General features: G+C 34.6%; 1 protein-coding gene across 1 annotated transcript; it reads right to left on the reverse strand.

Moving 5' to 3' along the window:
- Window positions 1-617: 617 nt before the first annotated feature.
- Window positions 618-7,134, reverse strand: SLITRK6 (SLIT and NTRK like family member 6). The gene is made up of 2 exons (XM_019921163.3): window positions 6,709-7,134; window positions 618-4,361 (listed from the first exon to the last, which is right to left on the reverse strand). The coding sequence occupies exon 2, from the start codon at window positions 4,336-4,338 to the stop codon at window positions 1,810-1,812; it is 2,529 nt and encodes an 842-aa protein (XP_019776722.2). The 5' UTR covers window positions 4,339-4,361; window positions 6,709-7,134; the 3' UTR covers window positions 618-1,809.
- Between the last annotated feature and the right edge of the window lie 13,580 nt (window positions 7,135-20,714).

Below are 20,714 nucleotides of genomic sequence, written 5' to 3' on the forward strand. Positions count from 1 at the left end.
TACGATGTCATAATGAACTCATAACTGTTCTTCATACCGTGCCACACAGGCTCCTACTGTTTTTAACAGGGAAGTCTTCTCATTCAAAATCAAAGAAACAATGTATATTTAGCTAGTAGTGCAGAAAGTTGAGTGTTGAAGACCAACACATTTAATAGAACATTCACGAATCACTAAAATAGTGTAAAGTAAATTAAAAACATCCTTCCTCATAGGAAATATGTTCCTTCCTAACCCTGTGCATGGATCTGAGTGGTGTTCAGGAAACAGAACTAAATTATTTTAAATCCATTTTGCCTTGTGAAAATCTGCTGTATGATTGATTCTATAATCAGAAAGAAGAAAATAAAATAATTTCTATTTGTATTGAGTGGGAAAATGATTTGCCAGAAAGGGAAAACCATGGGTCAGACTTAAAGTTTGGTTCCACGTCAATCACATTGAGACACTTAATGGCCTTTTTGCACATGGTGAAGAAACTGCTTCTGTGTGGGTGACGACAAACAGAAATCTTGTTTTTGCTTGTTTGTGCTTGTGTGCCTGCGTGCATGTGTATGCGTTAATCCTGACTTGACTGAATTACAGATTAGACTAACTGAAGAAAGCACATTTAAAAAGAGGGTTTTAATTTTAGTTTTATTGTAGTGAGCAGTATTTTTAATTTTCTTGAAAGGCACCCAAGAATAATTACCTTTGTGAACCAAAAATATACAAAACTGTACAGAATAAATAGTTCATAAAAATCTAGCTATACTTTCTTGTAAAATAAAGCTACGTTGTCCCAGTCTTGAGGCAACTTAAACTACTTACCCTTTATATGTTCCTTTTGCTACTAATTTATGGCAACTACCAGTTTACATCAATAAAAATAAAATAATATTTCCTATTTGTTTTACACCAGCAAATTCTTACTTGCCACAAGAAACATATTTCTACTGTGGTATTCAAATTTACAAAGGATTAATGCTATGAAAGAAACCAAACTTAATAGATGCACTAATCATATTTACAGTTGAATATCAGTAGCATTTTTAAAATATCCCAAGAATAAGAATTAAACTTTGAGCACAAATGACGTACCTTAATTCACAGCAGCATTAACAAGATTGTCCACACAAAATGTGCAGAAAAACCAAAAAGTTTTCTTATCCATTCCACCTGAACTGTTAATCATTTCCATTTTTAAATTTAGAAAGCATAGCAGGGGCATTTTTAATCATCAAAGGTTCAAAGTCTTGAGCCACTCATAGCCTATATAATTCAACCTTCCATTTTTTCTTTACTGTTACTATTTGTAATTTTAAAGTTCCAGTTCCTTTTGCCTTTATTGCAAGAAAACTAGGTGTATCTAAGAATTTACATTTTTGTGGTATATATACTGGTTTTATAAACAATATATTTCTTACATATTATAATTACATATATAGGTATACTTTTTAAATGACAAAATCCAATTCTATTTAATCCATGGGTAATATAACTCAAGAAAATAAGGGTTGCTTAAATTTTGAACCCTTTTAGATGTGCAAGAGGACTTCTATGAAACACTTTATGTATATGGGAAAATATTACTATAATCCTTGAATGATTTACGTGCAAGGATTTATTTTATTGGGGATAGATAAAATTGCCTGAAGACAATGCAATGGCTTCTCCCAGTTATCCCTGAGTTTCTTTTTATTCTTTTTTCCCCATAGGATTACTGCTGTGCTTAAGTTCTGATTGATGATACACTCATATAAGGCACTTATTTACAAGGTCTAGACTTAAGACAGAATCACAGCATTTCTGCAAAAGCCTTCTAACTCTCTATGTTTGCTGCTCCAGGACTTCTAAGTAGTCAGGTTCAGCATGTAAGTTAGCTTTCAGCTCAAAATACTCATTTTTAGTCTGTTCCACTAATACCTTCCTCGGCCTTGAGTACATTAATGTCTCCATCAACTTTAACTCTTCATGGGCTCCTGGATAATGTACCTCCATATCAGGCTGAAGTTGAGCAATGTTTTTCCTTAGGTATTCTGTGATTCCCAGTTGCTGAAGTTCTCTTTCTCTCTCTAAAATGTTCCTATATAACGAACTGGCATCCTGGAAGGATAAAAATTCAGTGGATTTGTCTGTGACTTTGTACTTCATATTTGATCCTGTGAGTGGGGAATGATTTTCTCGTTCTAAGGGACTTCTTTGGAGATGTTTTGCGTCACTTCCCTCTTTCTCATTCCTTTCTTCTTCTTCTTCCAGATGCTTTGAGCCAAAGGATGGGCTTCTATAGACGTGAACCACAGGGCTCACCATGTGCTGCTCATAGAGTGATGCTGTGGGTCTCTCAGTAGTGTGGTGAGTTGTTTTATGGCCGTACATGCTATACTGGAGATGCACAGGACTGTTGTCTCTCATCTGTTCATCAGCTTGTTTCTTTTTGTATCTTCTCCTACGGTGGAGAACAAGAACCACTATCCCTGCAGCACAGAACACGATAGTTATGAATACAATCAGCAGTCCTAGTATTAAAACAGATAGTGGTACAGCATCGGTAAGTGATTTAAAAATAGTGTCCGCTGTAGTTGTGGCTGTAGGAGTATTGACCATTACGTAACTAGTCTGAGTTGGCAAGGATGGGTTATTGACCAAACCTGGGCAAAGAAGTTCACTGTTAAGTGCTCTCAATTCCTTTTTGTCTAGGTGCTCTGGAGAGGTGCAGAGTATTTCATCTGTCACTGTGTTCTTACTTAATTTTTGTATCCATTGCTGCAATCCAACCAGGTCACAGGAACAATCCCAGGGGTTGTCCTCAAGGTCAATCTGGGTCAGTAAATCAAGGTCATCCAAGATATTACTTACAGGTAGATGGGTAAATTGGTTTGTTTTAAGGTTTACCCTCATAAGAGGAACCCCTGAAAAAATATGTGGTGGTAAAACTTGCAGGAGGTTGTTGTTTAAATAGAGGACTTTAAGTTTAGGCATTGGGTTGAAGCTACCAGGTAATATTTCCTTAACGCCATTGTATTCAAGATATAAGTACTCAAGATTGTGGAGACCAAGGAACATACCTCCACTTAATTTAGTCAGATGGTTACCATTCAGATAGAGCTTTTGTAATCTTGTTAAATTCACAAACGATCCTTCTTCGAGAACCTCAATGCGATTGTTTCCCAAGTGAAGCATTTCCAAAGTGAAGTATTCCACTAGATCAGACTTCATTAAGGTATGAATAATATTCCCTGCGAGAATAAGCTTTCTAGGATTTTGCGGAGGAGGTTTTAGATCTGATAAGCTTTCAATATTGCGCTCTTGACAGTGTATTAGAAGTCCTGATGGGGAGAGTACTTTGCAGTTACAAGGAATAGGACAGTAGAGTCCTGGAAGTTGAGTGAATGGCTTTGTAATATAAGGTATTAAACCTGGTGCTTTGGTGGGTGGTTTTAAAAGAGACGTGGTCTTGGTTGACATGCCACCATCACTTATTGAAGATGTTACTGCCAGATGTAATGATCCTGAAGGATCCTCGTGTTCTTCAAACACTGGTGGAGTGGAGCAAATTGATTCCTTTTTCAGCCGGCTCAGTATGCTTCCTTTGAAAAATGGAGGGCTGTTGCACACAATATCACCAATTATAGACTGAGGGGGCATGTTTTCCAACCAAAGTTTTAGCTGTAATAAGTCACAATTGCAGGCCCATTTATTGTCCTCCAACTGGAGATCCAATATTCTGCCAATGTGTTCTAAAAAACCAACATAAGGCAATGTTTGCAACTGATTTCCACGAAGATCTAGATGGGTTAAAGGAACAAATCGAAATATGTTTGGAGGAAGACTCTCAATAGCATTGTCATTTAAAATTAACACTTTAAGTCTGTTGAGCTTGCTAAAGGCACTTGGTTCAATCACTGTAATAAAATTGTTATCTGCTTGTAGGAATTCCAGATTTTCCAGTCCATGGAAAGTATCCTCTTTAAGAATTTCTAAAGAATTGTGATTGATATGAAGTTGCTTAAGAAGGCCAAGGCCATTAAATGCACCAGTCTCAATATCTGCAATATTGTTAAATCCAAGGTGTATTGAGATAGCATTGGTAAGCCCAGAAAAGTCATTTGTATGAAGCATTGTCAAACCATTATTTACTAAACTTAAGTGGAAAGGTCGTGATGGTGGCACGCTTATTTGGGATAACTTCTTGATACCTTTCTCTTCACAATTTATTAGCATCGTGCTGTCCTTTTCCTCACAATTGCAAAGAGAGTCACAAGAACCTCTGGCTGAGGCAGAGGACATTGGTGATTGGGACTGTGACGATATACAGGCAAGGAGAGATGAATACAAGAGATGACTCCAAAGTTTCATGTTGTCCTGTGATGGATCTGATTCTGTAAGATAAAATGCAATAGCAATGGGCTTCAGTGGCCAGGAGCAGGGAGGAGATGAATCTGACATTTTCAAAATGATAGGTTTTCCTCTAAAAGGCAAAATATTATTATTCTGAATATATAAATACATTGCTGAGTCCACATTTTCTTTTACTTTTTACAAATATTATGACTGGCAGGTTTATTTTACTTTTAACTTGCATTGTGATAAAAATCTAAAATTTAGGTCAGGGAGAATTTAAAATGTCAACTCAATTGTCTTCAAATCTACCAAATAATCTGCATTTTAATAGACATGAGGGGTGCTGGCTAAATGGACCATTGATACTTTGATATGATACAAAAATGTATACTTGAGAAGACCCTGGCTTTTTTTATTTTTTAGCTCAAACTAGATGAATCTAAGGCTGAAGGATTACAATAAAAGACAAATATGTAGGTATTAGCCAGAAGCAGAGAGACCTGTAGGGAATTCAAAGATGATCGTTAGAAGGAATGTATGTTTGCATGCATTATACACTTCCTTTAGTTTTGTTTTTGAACTGGATATCACAATATAACATCTAATAACTCTGTGTTTAACCTGCGTTGATTTTGGCTTAAGATACTTATTAATTCCATTATTTATTTAAAAACTTTGAGAAAAAATATGTCTCTATATAGTAAAGTTGAACTTTATAAAAGATTTTGTTTTAACTATGTTGTCTAGGGCAGTTTGTATAAGCCTTGTAGTATCAGATATATATGCTTAAAGGCATCCATTCAAATTTCACTTCAGTCACACTTTATATTGAATTTCTAGAGGTGGAATATTCACTGCTACTTTTAATTTCTACTATGGATAAGGTTAATATCATAAAAAATAAAGAAGAAAAATTGATCTTTAACACATATTTCAGGCTATTAGAACAAACAATGCCTCATATAAATTTCTAGCAAATGACTCCCTAATGAGGTCTTGAACCAGGTTTTAGGGCACTGAATGTCATCACATAGTTAAGCAGTTGATCTTTATTATGAGGCTTAATGTTGCAAACAATGAACTATAAAGCAAGCTTCACTATATTAAAATATTTGAGGATATCTCTAATTCAGGAAATAAAAAATGACAGTTCAAAATAACAATATCACATATTCCAACTCCTTAAAAATGTAATACCTGCACCTGACATAGCAATTACAAAAAAAAATTCTAATTCTAAAATGACAGCAGTGGTGTGGTAAATACTTTGAAGTCTAATGGTATCTAATTTTATTCCCTTCTTTTAAATATTGCACTTTAAATTTATATAGACTAAATCGAAAGGTAAAGAAACACCACATCTTATAACTATTCGACTTTTGGAAATGATAATTGCTTTCATGTTTCTGGATGGAATGTGAACTTTGAATCTAATTAAAAATCACAATTAGATAATACATCCCAGAATCCAATCAATAATCCTGAAAACAAACTTTCACTCCATGAAAATACATTGTCTTATTGAAAACATGTATAGTATGAAGTTCCTGAAAGGTAAAAGGCAACCAAAGACATCAAACAATAGAGTCCCTTTCTATATAAAGGGAAAGTTAGCAGGCTGAATGTTTCCATAGGGAAATAGTTTGATTTTAAACAGCTCTGAGGGCTATGCTTAGAATCAAGCAGCTTGAAGTTGGAAGTCTTCATCTTGTGGATTAGCATCCACAAACACTGAAACTACTTTTCCATAGATTACCAAGAAAGAATACTATGCATTTCACCAGGCACAGTATCTTAAGAAAAGAGTAAATAACTTCCAGATGAGACTCTCTCCTCTCGTTATTTTTTTTAAATCTTATGTGCATTTTATGCTCTTCAAAATGTCCTAGGGAACAGTTTCTAGTCTTTTCAGAAATACACACAAATGTGAAAAGTGGTTCTATATTGACAATCTGATACAGTGTTAAAGAGGTAAAAAAATCTCTATTTACATATTTTCAAGTCAGGAAAAAATAAAAGTGGTATACAAAATACAAAGAATCTTTTCATATTGTGCTTGTATTTCAAATACAACAATGGTGTTTGGAAGTAATCTTCCCTTCAAAAAGCACAAATAATTCAGTTTCCCATAACAAACTGCATGCTGTAAAAGAAATAGTAGCATATTATTTTACTTGTTCTTCTCTACAGCCAGCTGTGGACTAAATGTCTGCTGCTCACAGAAAACAGGCATCTGCTACAGCATTAGTTGTGCCAGTGAGCAAGAATGAAACTGGATATCCTTTAATGCAAAGTTATTTTTTTTTGAAGAGGCAAACAGAAATTCAATCACTTTGGGATAATGCAAAAATATGTATAAGGAAAGCCTGGAAACATTCATCTTACCTGTAAAGCAAAGACTTCCTGACGTTATCTGTAATGCACAGCTGGAAGAGATGTTCAAAGTAAATTCAATTTCTTTATTAAAAAAGAAAACACCGACCACCACGTACTTTCTTCTCAAATATCACTTTTTGGCAAGTCCCATCGCTTTATAAAGTTAAAACCTCTGGTCAAACACAAAATGCTGAGCATTTCATTGAAAATATTTCAAGCAGAGTGCATACTACATCATCCTGAAGCAGTTGTCCTTTTATTCCCCAATTAAAATTCACGGCATACTTCACAGCTATGCTGACTTTTTTTGCATATAGTTAACCATTTGCAAGCTGCCGAGTGCAGTAAATAAACAAGATGTGTAACAGAGCTGGGATTGATCACTCTTGCTTTCTTAGGCTGTAGATGCAAGCTGCAGCAATGTTCTCTTTCCTCCCTTTCTAGTCTTTCTTGTTAGTTCAGTTTGTTATTAGTCAGATTGCCAAGGGCTGGGAGGTAGGCGTAAATAGACTTCTTGGCTTTTGACTCAGCCTTTAAGCCCTTCCCCATCAGAGCGCTTTAATAGGCCAGTGTCATTTAACACAAGAGACAGCTCCACCTTGGGACTCAACTCCTCCTCTGGCAAATGGTTTTTCCTCTCCCTTTAAATACCAAATACAGTGCAAGTGAATTTTGATGCGAATAATTACATGTTTCTTTAAATGTTTAATAATAGTGTGTTATACAGCAGGCTAAATAATACACTATATTAAATTCTCATCTAGCACAGTACTGTACTGTTTGCACATGTGTGCAGAAAAACTGCAAGTATGCTACCAATAGAATAGTTACTTCAGTTTTATTGTTTTTAACTGGTATTTATGGTTGAAATTGTGCACTAATTAAATCTTAAAATGTTAACATGAACTGCTTTCCTGAAACATTTGTATTCTTGTATTCACCATTTGAAAAAAAAAATCTTTAAAGCCTCATGTCTGAGACTCTAAGCTTTATACTTCTTTTCTTTCCCTACAGCCAACGTTCAACAATGAGATTAGAAATGAGGTTCTTTTTTCAGGTAGATAGTATTTATTTGGAATGGAAATATGATCAGTTAAAAATACCTTCAAGAATCTTCATTACACATGGTTGTCTCTAGTTGAAATCAGCCTATCACTTTCAAAAATATGAAATTATGTCTTTCCAGATAAAATGAAACAAGTTAAATGAATACGTAAAAATTACAATAACCTGATTTTTATGGTACTAGCTTAGGGAGCATTTTTTTCCTAAAAAGATTATATTTAAAAAGTTACTTGTTTCTTCAACTCTTAAAATTTTCTGAATCATCACTAATAAAACTCTCAACTGTCAGATTCGTTATTTCCCCGAATGCCTATGTTTTAAAACTCACTCCTCTTTACCTACATTCCAAGGATGTGGACTTTTTCAGAGCCAAAATGAATATACTAGATGCTATCATTTATTCATTTTGAAACAGGCTATGTTTAGAAACACTCTTCCCTATAGGTTCTAGAGGTTACCTGTATTATATTAGGTCTCATTTCAGAAAAAGTATTTTTTAAGAGGTTTTATGCAGCTTATATCATCGAAACAGGAAGATACAGATTAGGTTATTATTTAATGATTGTCTGCAGTTATGCACTCAAATTCACAAAGTTTTCATATCCTTAATGTGGAATAGTTGTTTTAAAAGCTAAGGATTTTGAGGCAATTTCTAATATTCTCACTTTTCTTTATTTTACAGCTTCTCACTAAGTTCCTCATTTAATAGCACTGTGTGCTTTGATAGAATAGAGATTATAATACAGATGAGGGTGTGGAGAAAGAGCATAAAGATAAGGAATAAGATAATAAGGAGAATAAGAGAGAATAAAGGAAATGAATTACTTTTGGGCACAGTCTGCTGCTAACTGAAAGCCAAGTTAACTTAAATCAGTCTAATGATTTAGACAGGTAGTGACAAAACAGAGTTAGAATCAGTGAGAAAACAAGGAACTAGAATAATTTTTCTTCTAACACTGTAGACATAATTCTCCAAATGCATTCATTTAGGTTTTGGAGGCAAAATAACACGAGAAATGCTCTGGAAGTATAGTCTGTGGTGGAAAAGTTGTTCAAATAGCCATATGGGACAAATGGAAATAAATTCCTTATAAACTGATATATCTTCTCCAGCTTGAGGATGTGTTGATTTTATTCATAATATATACCTAGTATATATTTGCTGTTATTTTTCTTGAATCCTTTGCCTATATATAATATGTTATCTTTTTCATGCATAAATTACTGGTTAACTACACAATAGTCAGGGATAAAAGGAGTGACTAACAAGCCTTTGAAAAAATTCTCTACAATTTTCATAAGTTTTCGGTGGGAACATAAAGAAAGGTTAGGTGAAGAATTATTGTTTGAGAAACATTCTGTAACTTTTAACTTAATTCAAAGGAGTAATATTGATAATGAATTACTTAGCATTACCTCAAAATTAATAGTAAAGTACATAACAGCACATTTGAAATGATTATAGCTAAATCCACCCAGCTCTATGTTTTGTTAACTACAGTTCCTCAGTTGTTTCACTAAGTCAATAATGCAGTCATTCTTTCCAAAATGCTCATGGCAGAATGTGTTAATTATTGTTGGACAACATTTATTTTAGCAACATTTTTAATTTCCAATGATTACCTGGAAGAGTATTTTCCAGTGTAGCTTGCTCCAAGTTTTAATAATAAATATCTTAAGTGATCACAATAAATACTCAATTTTATTACTCTTTCCACATAATTTACCCCAGTGACTCTACATTGAAAAATACTAAAAAGTAATCTTTTTAAATCATATCTTCTAAGTTATGCTTTTTAGAATGTGCATCTTAAATAGCAAACGTGAAAATATTCTTGTCACATTGAAGAGTACCAAGCAGTCAAAAGAAATAAACGTATCTGTGTTAGTCTCCTTAGGTCAGCAGCATATGTAAGGCAGCACAGTACTTTCGATATCAGGACTTAGGAGAAGGCCTTTCCTTCCCTGCTTATCCAATGCGACACAGACCAGATGGAAGAATATTTTATGAAATTTATTGGACCAATACTTTATCTGGAACGAAGAGAATAAAAAAAAAGATTGTTCACTGGAAAGAGGGAAAAAAATTAACAGTGAAAGAGATTTATTAATTCTGTATAGGTCTAGTTCTACTTCAGAACACCTGCCCACCTTCTTCAGTGCCACATTTAAGTGGTCAAGTGAAGATGTATAGCAGATTGATTCCAACTCAAGAAAATGGAAGGTTTGAAGAGAGAGGTCTTTGCACCATGTGCAATGTAGAATGAGACATATTTAAATACTCTGAAGGTAGAATGTATAAAACTTGATGACTCTTTGGGGATGATAATACTACAGATGGTCTTTCAATATTCGTTGGTGATTTCATTCTTTTAAGAAAGAATTTAAAGAAATAAGTCTAAATAAATGTCACTTTTTAAGTAAATACTTGTATCATTAATGTAAAAGAAAAATACAGCACACATACTTGAGAAACAGTTATTATTGTGGGCTCTGTCTGCTCTGTACTCTCAGGGAATTACCGTGAAATTCATGATAATGCTATGAAGACTGACTATTACAAATATTTTCAAATAATGTCTAAATTTATAGATCTGTAGAGATCTTGTGCACTGGTTTTATAAACATTAATAAAGACATTTTGTTTTTTCTTATTTCAAAGTAAAAGTTTTCTTTAAAATAATAATGCGGTGAAATCTACTTGAAAAAATAATTTGACTTATATACATAAATTCCATTCACAGAAAATAATAATAAAAGAATATTGCCTATCTTTCACAACGCCATGCTATACAGTAACCTTTGAATTTGATTCCCAAATATTAAACTTAGGATTCTCTTTCATGTTTCACTAAAAGAGAAGCCCCAAACTCTTTACTATAATTACTTACTTTTTTGGTTCTGTTAGAGTCAGAACATAATCATTATGGATACCTTCACTTCTGACAATAACACGCAATTTAACTAAAGGAATGTGACTTTTTATGAGGAAGAATAGAAGATCTTCTCACCTTTCACCAAAAACCTCTTGGTATATGAGGACATTTCCACACATTCATCAAGAATAATGTCATCTCAGTGAAAAGTCTATGTATCTTAGAAAAATTTATATGATTGATATATTTTATAAAGTGACACATGAATGGGTATTTAGGAAACTTGCCTTTTGCATTGAACATTTAATAAAAAGTTTAATTTGTTACTTAAATCTTAAGTTTCCTTCATGCTCAATTTGATCTGAGAACAAAAGTATAAAACTAATAATGGAATTGCCTTATTCTATGAGAGGTCTTACAATAAAATTTCCTGTTTTGATTTGAAATCTGCTGACACAAAGGAACTGTTTGATGCCATTGCTTAACCTGGCAAAACTGAAAACAAAACAAAAAATTTCTCCTGGAAGCTTGGACTGTAAGTTTTCTTGTTTTCATAACAACAACAACAAAAAATCCCCTACTTCAAATGGATGACTAAGAAGACTTTTTTCTAAAAAAAAAAGAAAACAAAGTTGCAAAAAAACAACTAAAAAATGTTGATGGATGTTTCCATGATGAATAATGAGCAGTGTTCAAGAGAAACAGGTCCAGTGGAATATTGGTAGACTGTGGATTATATTGATTGTAAAGACTCATTGAGGGAAGGCTAGTGTCTACTTCATATTTTTTTTCCAAGACATAGTTATAAGTAGTTATTCAAGTTCAATAGTTTCTTTGTACATTCTCATTATCATGTAATCTTAGGACATTTACTTACTTTTTCTCAGGAACATATAGAGTTTTAATTTTTAATTTTTGTCCACATTACAAAACCTAATGATGAAATAAAAATATTGATCCCCATGGATCTTTCCAAATGTTGTCATATGGCAGATATTATAACACAATCTGTGTGACTATATTACTTTGTATTCAGATGATTAACAGTAATGGTAGGTGAATACCACTGAATCAAATATGCAAGATAGGCTTCGTGGACCACCTACAGGGGATTTTAAATTTCTGGATGTCTTCCTATTGCCAATCACAGTTCGGAGCTCACTGCCTCTCCCTATCACATATTGCTGTGTCACTGAAGGATGCAAACTTACTTTAATAGTTTTAATCTTGTAATTGTGATATTCAACCATTTTTTATAAAATATGTCAGTTTCATTTTGTTCAACATATTATTTCAATAAGATAAAGCTGTAAATATCATGAGCTTGAATATAATGTATATAGAGAGAGAAATAAATTTCTTTGTTACAACTGGATCTATGTTCTGTAAAGAAAGAAAATAATTGGCAAGGTACACATGTTGGTTGAGAAATATATGTACATAGTTCAACAGATGATTCAGTATTTTTTAATTTTGCGTTTTTAATTTGATAATGGTAGCGTTAGTATAAAAAGACATTTACTGAACTATTAATGTCATCACTGGAGTATTAATATTAACCAAGAAAGTGAATGAATTATCCTTGACAGAATCCACTGAATAATGTTGACTTCTTTTGTTAACAGAAATCTTGCCAAAAAACTCCAAACAAAATAAGAAATATTACATTTCGATATATAATATTTTAAAAAGTGTTACATAACTTAGAGAATAAACTTTTGAGTTGTAAATAATTCACTCAGATACCCAGGGAAAGATAGTCCTTCAGAATCAATCTATATTCAGCATGCCAAAAACGCATTTATAACTTACCTACACACCTACATGAAGATAAATATAGATTTTTTTGTTAATATAATTATCTTTTTGATGCTTTTATTGTATACATTTTACTTTATTAATATCTAATATATCTTCTGGAATAATTGAGGTTTTCTTATGACATATTTTGAAAGTATATATATTCTAGATATATATATTCTACATAACATTACTATGTATATTGTAAGTTCAAGAAAATATGTCCAGTATTATTTATAATTTTCATGTTCCCCTATATTGAAATAGTACATAAATTATTGTGATATATGATAAATAACAAATACCAATAAATATTAACACTAATAAATTCTAATAAAAATTAAGACCTAATATCAGGCAACCATAATAAGTTATACTTGTTTAAATTGACAGACATCCTTTGTTGTTTTTTTAGGAGGGAAAGGACAGAGGGAACAAGTTAGTTTTTGATATATCATACCAGATTTTCTGGGGAAATAAAAAATAAAATCTAACCCTCATAAAACACTCTTTTGAACTAAGAAGGACTTTCAATTCCTTTAGCCTCAAATAGTATTAAATTTAAAGTCACATGACTACAGTAAAACAAATACTCCTTGAAATATTTTGTAGCCTTTTCTTTGGCTAATTATAACCAGAGGCATTTCTAAAAAGTAGTTTTATTTGTAACTGCAACCTACTAAAACTTAGCAAACACTAATTTTTAGAAATTTCACAGCTTTAAACAATTATTTAGCCTTAAAACAATTTTTAAAGCACAGCTTCTCCAGCTTAAGAACCGAAGCAATTCAAAATAGCACTTACCTGCTCTTCCTTCCTATACATAGAAACACGCTTTCAACAAAAAATTACAAATCTTTGAAACTAGTAGAAATCCTCGATTTGGTAGGGGGGGAGGAAAAATGAAAATAAGGATTTTTCAGTCTAAAACCAACCTTGAATATTTGTATGATATTGATAAGAATTAAGAGAATCATTCCTAACAACTCCCTTGGTTTAAAGCTTTTATTCTCTTTCAGCACCCTCTAGTGGATATTTATAAAAATTCTTGACAACTGAAAAAAGTGGCAAGCATGCTAACTTGTCCAAATTTTACTCTATAAACATGTAGTTTTTTTAAAAAACTTAGTTGTTTTATATTAGTAATAATAAGTAATATTTTATACAACTGTGAGCACTCCCCATGTTTTTTAACTACTATGATAACTCTATACATAGTAACAAAGCTATTCTTAGAACAAAGCTATTCCACAATTACTATTACAGTGGGAAATTGGAGCACGAATGTAATATATATAATGTTACAGAACTGGTAAGGGCAAAAATCTAGATTTTAACCTATCCAGTTCACTCTGACTTCAGAATTCGTTTATTCAGCAGATAACATTGCCACTCAGGACAAATATTTTAATGAGTTAACATAATTTATAATAAGATCAGGTGTTAGTCCTCTACATAAGAGGAACAAATTTAAAAAGAACACTTCTGTTTGTCCTTGTGAATAAAAAAATTGCTTTCTAAAACATTTCATTCAATGTGTAAACTTTACGGACAACTGTGGGCAAATCATTGCATCAGTTGAAAACACAAAGATGAATTATTTATATTTATACATGCATATATGTATATATGGTTAGTACATATTTAGATGTATCTGAAAGACTGTATAAGAGTGATGAGATGTGTGTATAAATAGCAGTTTCCACATGATACTACAGTATGCTAACCATCTATATTTTCTTGTCCTTCTATCTCTATGTCAAAGAGAACTAAGACTGGCTATAAGACTGGCATCAAAACGAAATCAGTTTATATCAGGTCTACATTTCTTACTCTAGGTATGCCTGAGGGAAGAGCCTTTTGTGCAATACACAATCAGAAGGCCTTTGGATCAGATTCATGTTACATGTTCTACATCTCAGGAGCTCTGTACTCTCCCTGACCTACAGTGGACCCCACATATTTTATAAGATTCCCCAAGTAGATATATAATCTTCCCTTTAAAATATTCATCTCTCCCTCCAACCCCACCCCAGCCTATAATAGATACAAGTGTATCTTAGTAATTGAAGGGGTGGATAAGTGCTAATGATGTCAGTGGGCATCCAACAGACCGGTGGATTTTCTGAAGAACAAATGCAAGCAGGAGTGAGATTTGAGGAAACAAGTCCACCAGGTACAAGTTGCTGAGGTGTTGTATGTCTCTAATCACCTAGTTCTTCAACAAATGTAATAATTAATATAATACTGCTTCTCATCCTCCTAAGGATTTAATTTTGCTGTTCTGTTGTTTGTTAAAGTCCTAAGATATTAAAATCCATATTTTTCTTGGTAGCTCAGTATCATCTTTGTGAATATTAGTTATTTTACTCTGCCCTAAAATGGTAAATAAACCACCTGAATTATGATGGTTATGTCGTTATTCTTTCATTAAATAACATTAGTGAAAGAATAATGACATTCATATTATAACATATTGTGGACCATTGTGATTTCACAGAATCACAAGAATATGATTATTCTTGTGATAATTATGTCATTATTCTTTCATTAAATGACCTTAAACCTCAGCAAAACCTTGCCCACACTATTAACTTTTACTGACTCCTCTCAGGGAACTCACTTCTTTCATCTCCCTTTAAAACAAATAAACAAGCTTTTTAAATGTACGTACAATTTGAGAAAATAAGTTTACAATGGTATGACATGTAACTTTACTTAAATGTGATATTTATCTTAATCTTGTATTGAGGTCATTTAAAAAAATTTTAATTTCTTATGTTTGTACCCCTTCTAGATAGATAAAGCAGTTTTACAGCTGAGGAACTTACAAAGATTTATGGAAAAAAAATTCATTATCACAACAATAATATAAATTCAGAATACTTACATAACTTTGATAAATGTTAATATACTTGTATATAGAAAAATTTTGAACCTCACAGTCTTAAAGTTCATAAAAGAACTGATTTAAATGTGAAAGAGTTGTAGAGGTTACTTAACTCAATAATATTTTAGGTGCAGTTAAATTTCAGGAAAAGTGTGAAAAGAATTGTTCAAATTTATCTTACAGCTTAGTAAAAGAGTTAGGTTTGACAGGTCCTTTGATTTCAGGGTTTATGTTTTTGTTGCTTTTGTGGCATGTACATACACACTCAAGAACATATATGTATATATTCTTAATTCACTATTATGTAAATTGTGGTTAGTTACTTTTTCTTGGAATTCCAAAAATAGTAGTACTGCCACAACAATTTTTGTGAACACACTTAAATATTTAGAAAGTTTCATGGCTGATATTCAGAGTGTTTCCTGCTGGTGTTATATTTATTAAGGCTGATTTGATAGATCTTTTTGCAGACTGGTATACAAAATAGCACATTGACCCTTGAACAACATGTGGGTTCTGGGTGCCAACCCATGCTGTAGAAAATCCAATATAACTTTACAGCCAACCCTCTCTACCTGTGGTTCCACATCCACAAAATCAACCAACGTACAGGACCTTCAAGATGATGGAGGAGTAAGACGTGGAGATCACCTTCTTCCCCACAAATACATCAAAAATACATCTACGTGTGGAACAACTCCTACAGAACACTTACTGAACACTGGCAGAAGACCTCAGACTTCCCAAAAGGCAAGAAAATCCCCATGTACCTGGGTAGAGCAAAAGAAAAAAGAAAAAACAGAGACAAAAGAATAGGGATGGGACCTGCACCTGTGGAAGGGAGCTGTGAAGGAGGAAAGGTTTCCATGCACAGGAAGCCCCTTCACTGGTGGAGATAGGTCTGTGGAGAGGGGAAGCTTCTGAGCCGCAGAGGAGAGCACAGCAACAGGGGTGTGGAGAGCAAAGTGGAGAGATTCCCACACAGAGGATCGGTGCCGACCGGCATTCACCAGCGTGAGAGGCTTCTCTGCTCACCCGCCAGGGCGGGTGCGGGCTGGGAACTGAAGCTCGGGCTTCGGAGATCAGATCCCAGGGAGAGGACTGGGGTTGGCTGCGTGAACACAGCCTGAGGGGCTAGTGCATCACAGCTAGCCAGGAGGGAGTCTGGGAAAATATCTGGACCTGCCTAAGAGGCAAGAGACCATTGTTTCAGGGTGCACAAGGAGAGGTGATTCAGAGCACTGCTTAAACGAGCTCCAAAGATGGATGCAAGCCACAGCTATCAGCACGGACACCAGAGACATGCATGAAACGCTAATGCCACTGCTGCAGCCACCAAGAAGCCTGTGTGCAAGCACAGGTCACTATCCACACCTCCCCTCCCAGGAGTCTGTGCAGCCCACCACTGCCAGGGTCCCGTGATCCAGGGACAACTTCCCCAGGAGAACACACAGTGAACTTCAGGCTGTTACAACCTCACGCTGGCCTCTGTTGCCTCAGGCTTGCCCCATATTCCCTACCCCTCCCTCCCCCAAGCCTGAGTGAGCCAGAGCCCCAGAATCAGCCGCTCCTTTAACTCCTTCCTGTCTGGGCGAAGGACAGACATCCTCAGGTGACCTACATGCAGAGGTGGGGCCAAATCCAAAGCTGAACCCCGGGAGCTGTGAGAACAAAGAAGAGAAAGGGAAATCTCTCCCAGCAGCCTCAGAAGCAGTGTATTAAATCTCCACCATCAACTTGATGTACCCTGCATCTGTGGAAGACCTAAATGTAGGGCCAGACACTATCAAACTCTTAGAGGAAAACATAGGCAGAACACTCTATGACATAAATCACAGCAAGATCCTTTTTGACCCACCTCCTACAGTAATGGAAATAAAAACAAAAATAAACAAATGGGATCTAATGAAACTTCAAAGCTTTTGCACAGCAAAGGAAACCATAAACAAGACCAAAAGACAACCCTCAGAATGGGAGAAAATATTTGCAAATGAAGCAACTGACAAAGGATTAATCTCCAAAATTTACAAGCAGCTCATGCAGCTCAATAACAAAATAACAACCCAATCCCAGAATCGACAGAGGACCTAAATAGACATTTCTCCAAAGAGGATATACAGATTGCCAACAAACACATGAAAGGATGCTCAACATCACTAATCATTAGATAAATGCAAATCAAAACTACAATGAAGTATCACCTCACACCAGTCAGAATGGCCATCATCAAAAAATCTACAAACAATAAATGCTGGAGAGGGTTTGGAGAAAAGGGAACCCTCTTGCACTGTTGGTGGGATTGTAAATTGATACAGCCACTATGGAGAACAGTATGGATATTCCTTAAAAGACTAAAAATAGAAATGCCATACGACCCAGCAGTCCTACTACTGGGCATGTACCCTGAGAAAACCATAATTCAAAAAGAGTCATGTACCACAATGTTCATTGCAGCACTATTTACAATAGCCAGGACATGGAAGCAACCTAAGTGACCATCGACAGATAAATGGATAAAGAAGATATGGCACATATATACAATGGAATATTACTCAGCCATACAAAGAAACAAAATTGAATTATTTGTAGTGAGGTGGATGGACCTAGAATCTGTCATACAGAGTGAAGTAAGTCAGAAAGAGAAAAACAAATACCATATGCTAACACATATATATGGAATCTAAAACAAAAAAAAAGTTCTGAAGAACCTAAGGGCAGGACAGGATTAAAGACTCAGACATAGAGAATGGACTTGAGGACACGGGGATGGGGAAGGGCAAGCTGGGATGAAGTGAGAGCGTAGCATGGACTTATATATACACTACCAAATGTAGAATAGCTAGTGGGAAGCAGTCATATAGCACAGGGAGATCAGCTCAGTGGTTTGTGACCACTTAGAGGGTTGGGATTGGGAGGGTGGGAGGGAGATGCAAGAGGGAGGAGATACGGGGATATATGTATATGTATATCTGATTCACTTTGTTATAAAGCAGAAACTAACACACCATTGTAAAACAATTATACTCCAATAAAGATGTTAAAATAAAAATCAACCAATGTCTGCTCCTGTAGTACTGTAGTACATATATATTGAAAAAAAAAACACATATAAGTTGACCTGTGCGTTTCAAACTTATGTTGTTCAAGGGCCAACTGTATAAGAACAGCTATGTTAAAGGATAGCATTAAATGATAACAATTTATCCTAGCTAGTCACCAGTTCTGTATTTTTGAATTCATTTGCCACATAATATTTATCTGTAACCCCAACATCAATACTCACTGCACTTTACTGACATGTACATGCTCAGAGAGGTAGAAAATTTGAATTGCCAGCTGTGCACGTTCTTAGCTGAAGTAAGAGGAATTGATACTCTGCCTTTTTCTTTGAGCACTCATAGTGTAAAAGAGTGTCCTGTTCAGAATATATTTAGTGCCACATTTTTTGCATTTTTGCACTCTTTGCTGTTGATTTTGCTGATTAAATTGGTCCCCAACATAGTGCTATTTGCTATTCCTAAGCACAAGAAGGTTGTGATGTGTTTATGGAGAAAATATTTAGCAAAGCTTCATTCAGAGATGAATTGTAACGAGGCTGACCATGAGTTCAATGTTAATGAGTCAACAGTATATAGTAATGAAGGGTCTTTAAACTAAAACACACATAAGAATGGTTAGGGATTGATCAATTGTTGAAATAATTGTGACCAGAGGCTGACAGTTACCTAGCCCTGTATTCCTCTTGGGAGCAATGATTCAGTATTCATTAATTCAGTATTTGTGGTGACTTTATGAGACAGAACTACTGTGAACTGTGAATCACAAGAATTCACAATATGTTATAATATGAATGTACTCGTTCAATTAAATTTTCATAGAATGTTACAAATACCATTCATGCACAGGCTTGCTCTTTCTGCATAGCTTGTTTGATAAATGGGGATTGAAGATTTTAAAATCTTAGAAAATATGTTGAGAGCTGGAATTAGACTGATATAATTGTGGTTTATTCATTAGAAATTTTTAAGAAAAATAAAACACCATGAAACACATAATTGGTTTTATGAGCTATTATTTATTGAGACTCTAAGTCATGAACACGTATAGTCCAGAAGTATCTCTGGAGTCAGCAAGGGGGCCAAGGAATTATTCAGGTGCTTCAGCCAATGGTTGAAAAGTTGAGGTAGCTCAGGAGGTATGTGGAACTCTCACACTGCCCAGAGCAGCCCAGTTTGGGGTATGTTGGAGCAATGATGGGTATTTGGCACTGCCTGAAGCATGTCAGAGACACAGGCTGCTGGGTTTAGACCATGTGGGAAGGACAAGTACTTAGGGCATGTCTCCTGCAACAACTCTTGAGCAGTGGACTCATCTGTCCCTTGGCTATACCGTAAGCCCTCTTGCTGGAAGGCACGACGACCAAATTAACAGGGAATTTGTCAAAAGTGTTTGATTTGATTCATTATTTCAAATACTAATTAAGAAAAGGTCATATTCTTATTAATAAGTATTGCATCCTAAACACATTTTAAAAATTAAAAAAATAGGAAATTATTGGAACATATAATGGACTTTGAACAGTTAGTGGGTCTAGCTCTGTGATAAAAGACCTTGGCTTCTTCCGAGGGACACTATTCTTACTAACGTCAGAGTGAACACAAATGGATTTGAATTTCAGTTTGGTATCATGGGATTCCAGCTCACAATCTGGACTTCCAGACTGTGAGTTTCCATTGCTGACTACTTGCTTTGTGGACTTCAAGCTCCAGCATTGGATGCAGAGAAAACAGCCTTACAGCAACTGCTTAACCAGCTCCCACAATTGTGTAGGATCACTTTCCTTTAACAAATCTATCAGTCTCCATATTTCGTAGACTTCTCTGGTTGAATCCTGGCTGATACACTTGATAAGACATTGGATGGTCTAGAGATTTTAGGCTTTTTTTTATATATATATATATATATATATATATATATATATATATATATATATATTTTTTTTTTTTTTTTTTTTAGATTCCATATATATGGGTTAGCATACGGTATTTGTTTTTCTCTTTCTGACTTACTTCACTCTGTATGACAGACTCCAGGCCCGTCCACCTCACTACAAACAACTCACTTTCATTTCTTTTTATGGCTGAGTATTATTCCATTGTATATATGTGCCACATCTTCTTAATCCATTCATCTGTCAGTGGACACTTAGGTTGCTTCCATGTCCTGGCTGTTGTAAATAGAGCTGCAACAAACATTTGGTACATGACTCTTTTTGGATTACGGTTTTCTCAGGGTATATGCCCAGTAGTGAGATTGCTGGGTCATATGGCAGTTTTATTTTTAGTTTTTTATGAAACCTCCTTACTGTTCTCCATAGTGGCTAT

The sequence above is a fragment of the Tursiops truncatus genome, chromosome 18, assembly GCF_011762595.2.
Source record: "Tursiops truncatus isolate mTurTru1 chromosome 18, mTurTru1.mat.Y, whole genome shotgun sequence".
Classification (NCBI taxonomy): Eukaryota; Metazoa; Chordata; class Mammalia; order Artiodactyla; family Delphinidae; genus Tursiops; species Tursiops truncatus.

What these genes read in the sequence shown, in the direction of transcription:
- SLITRK6 (XM_019921163.3), bottom strand. Translation starts at nt 4,338, where the DNA reads ATGAAACTTTGGAGTCATCTCTTGTATTCATCTCTCCTTGCCTGTATA.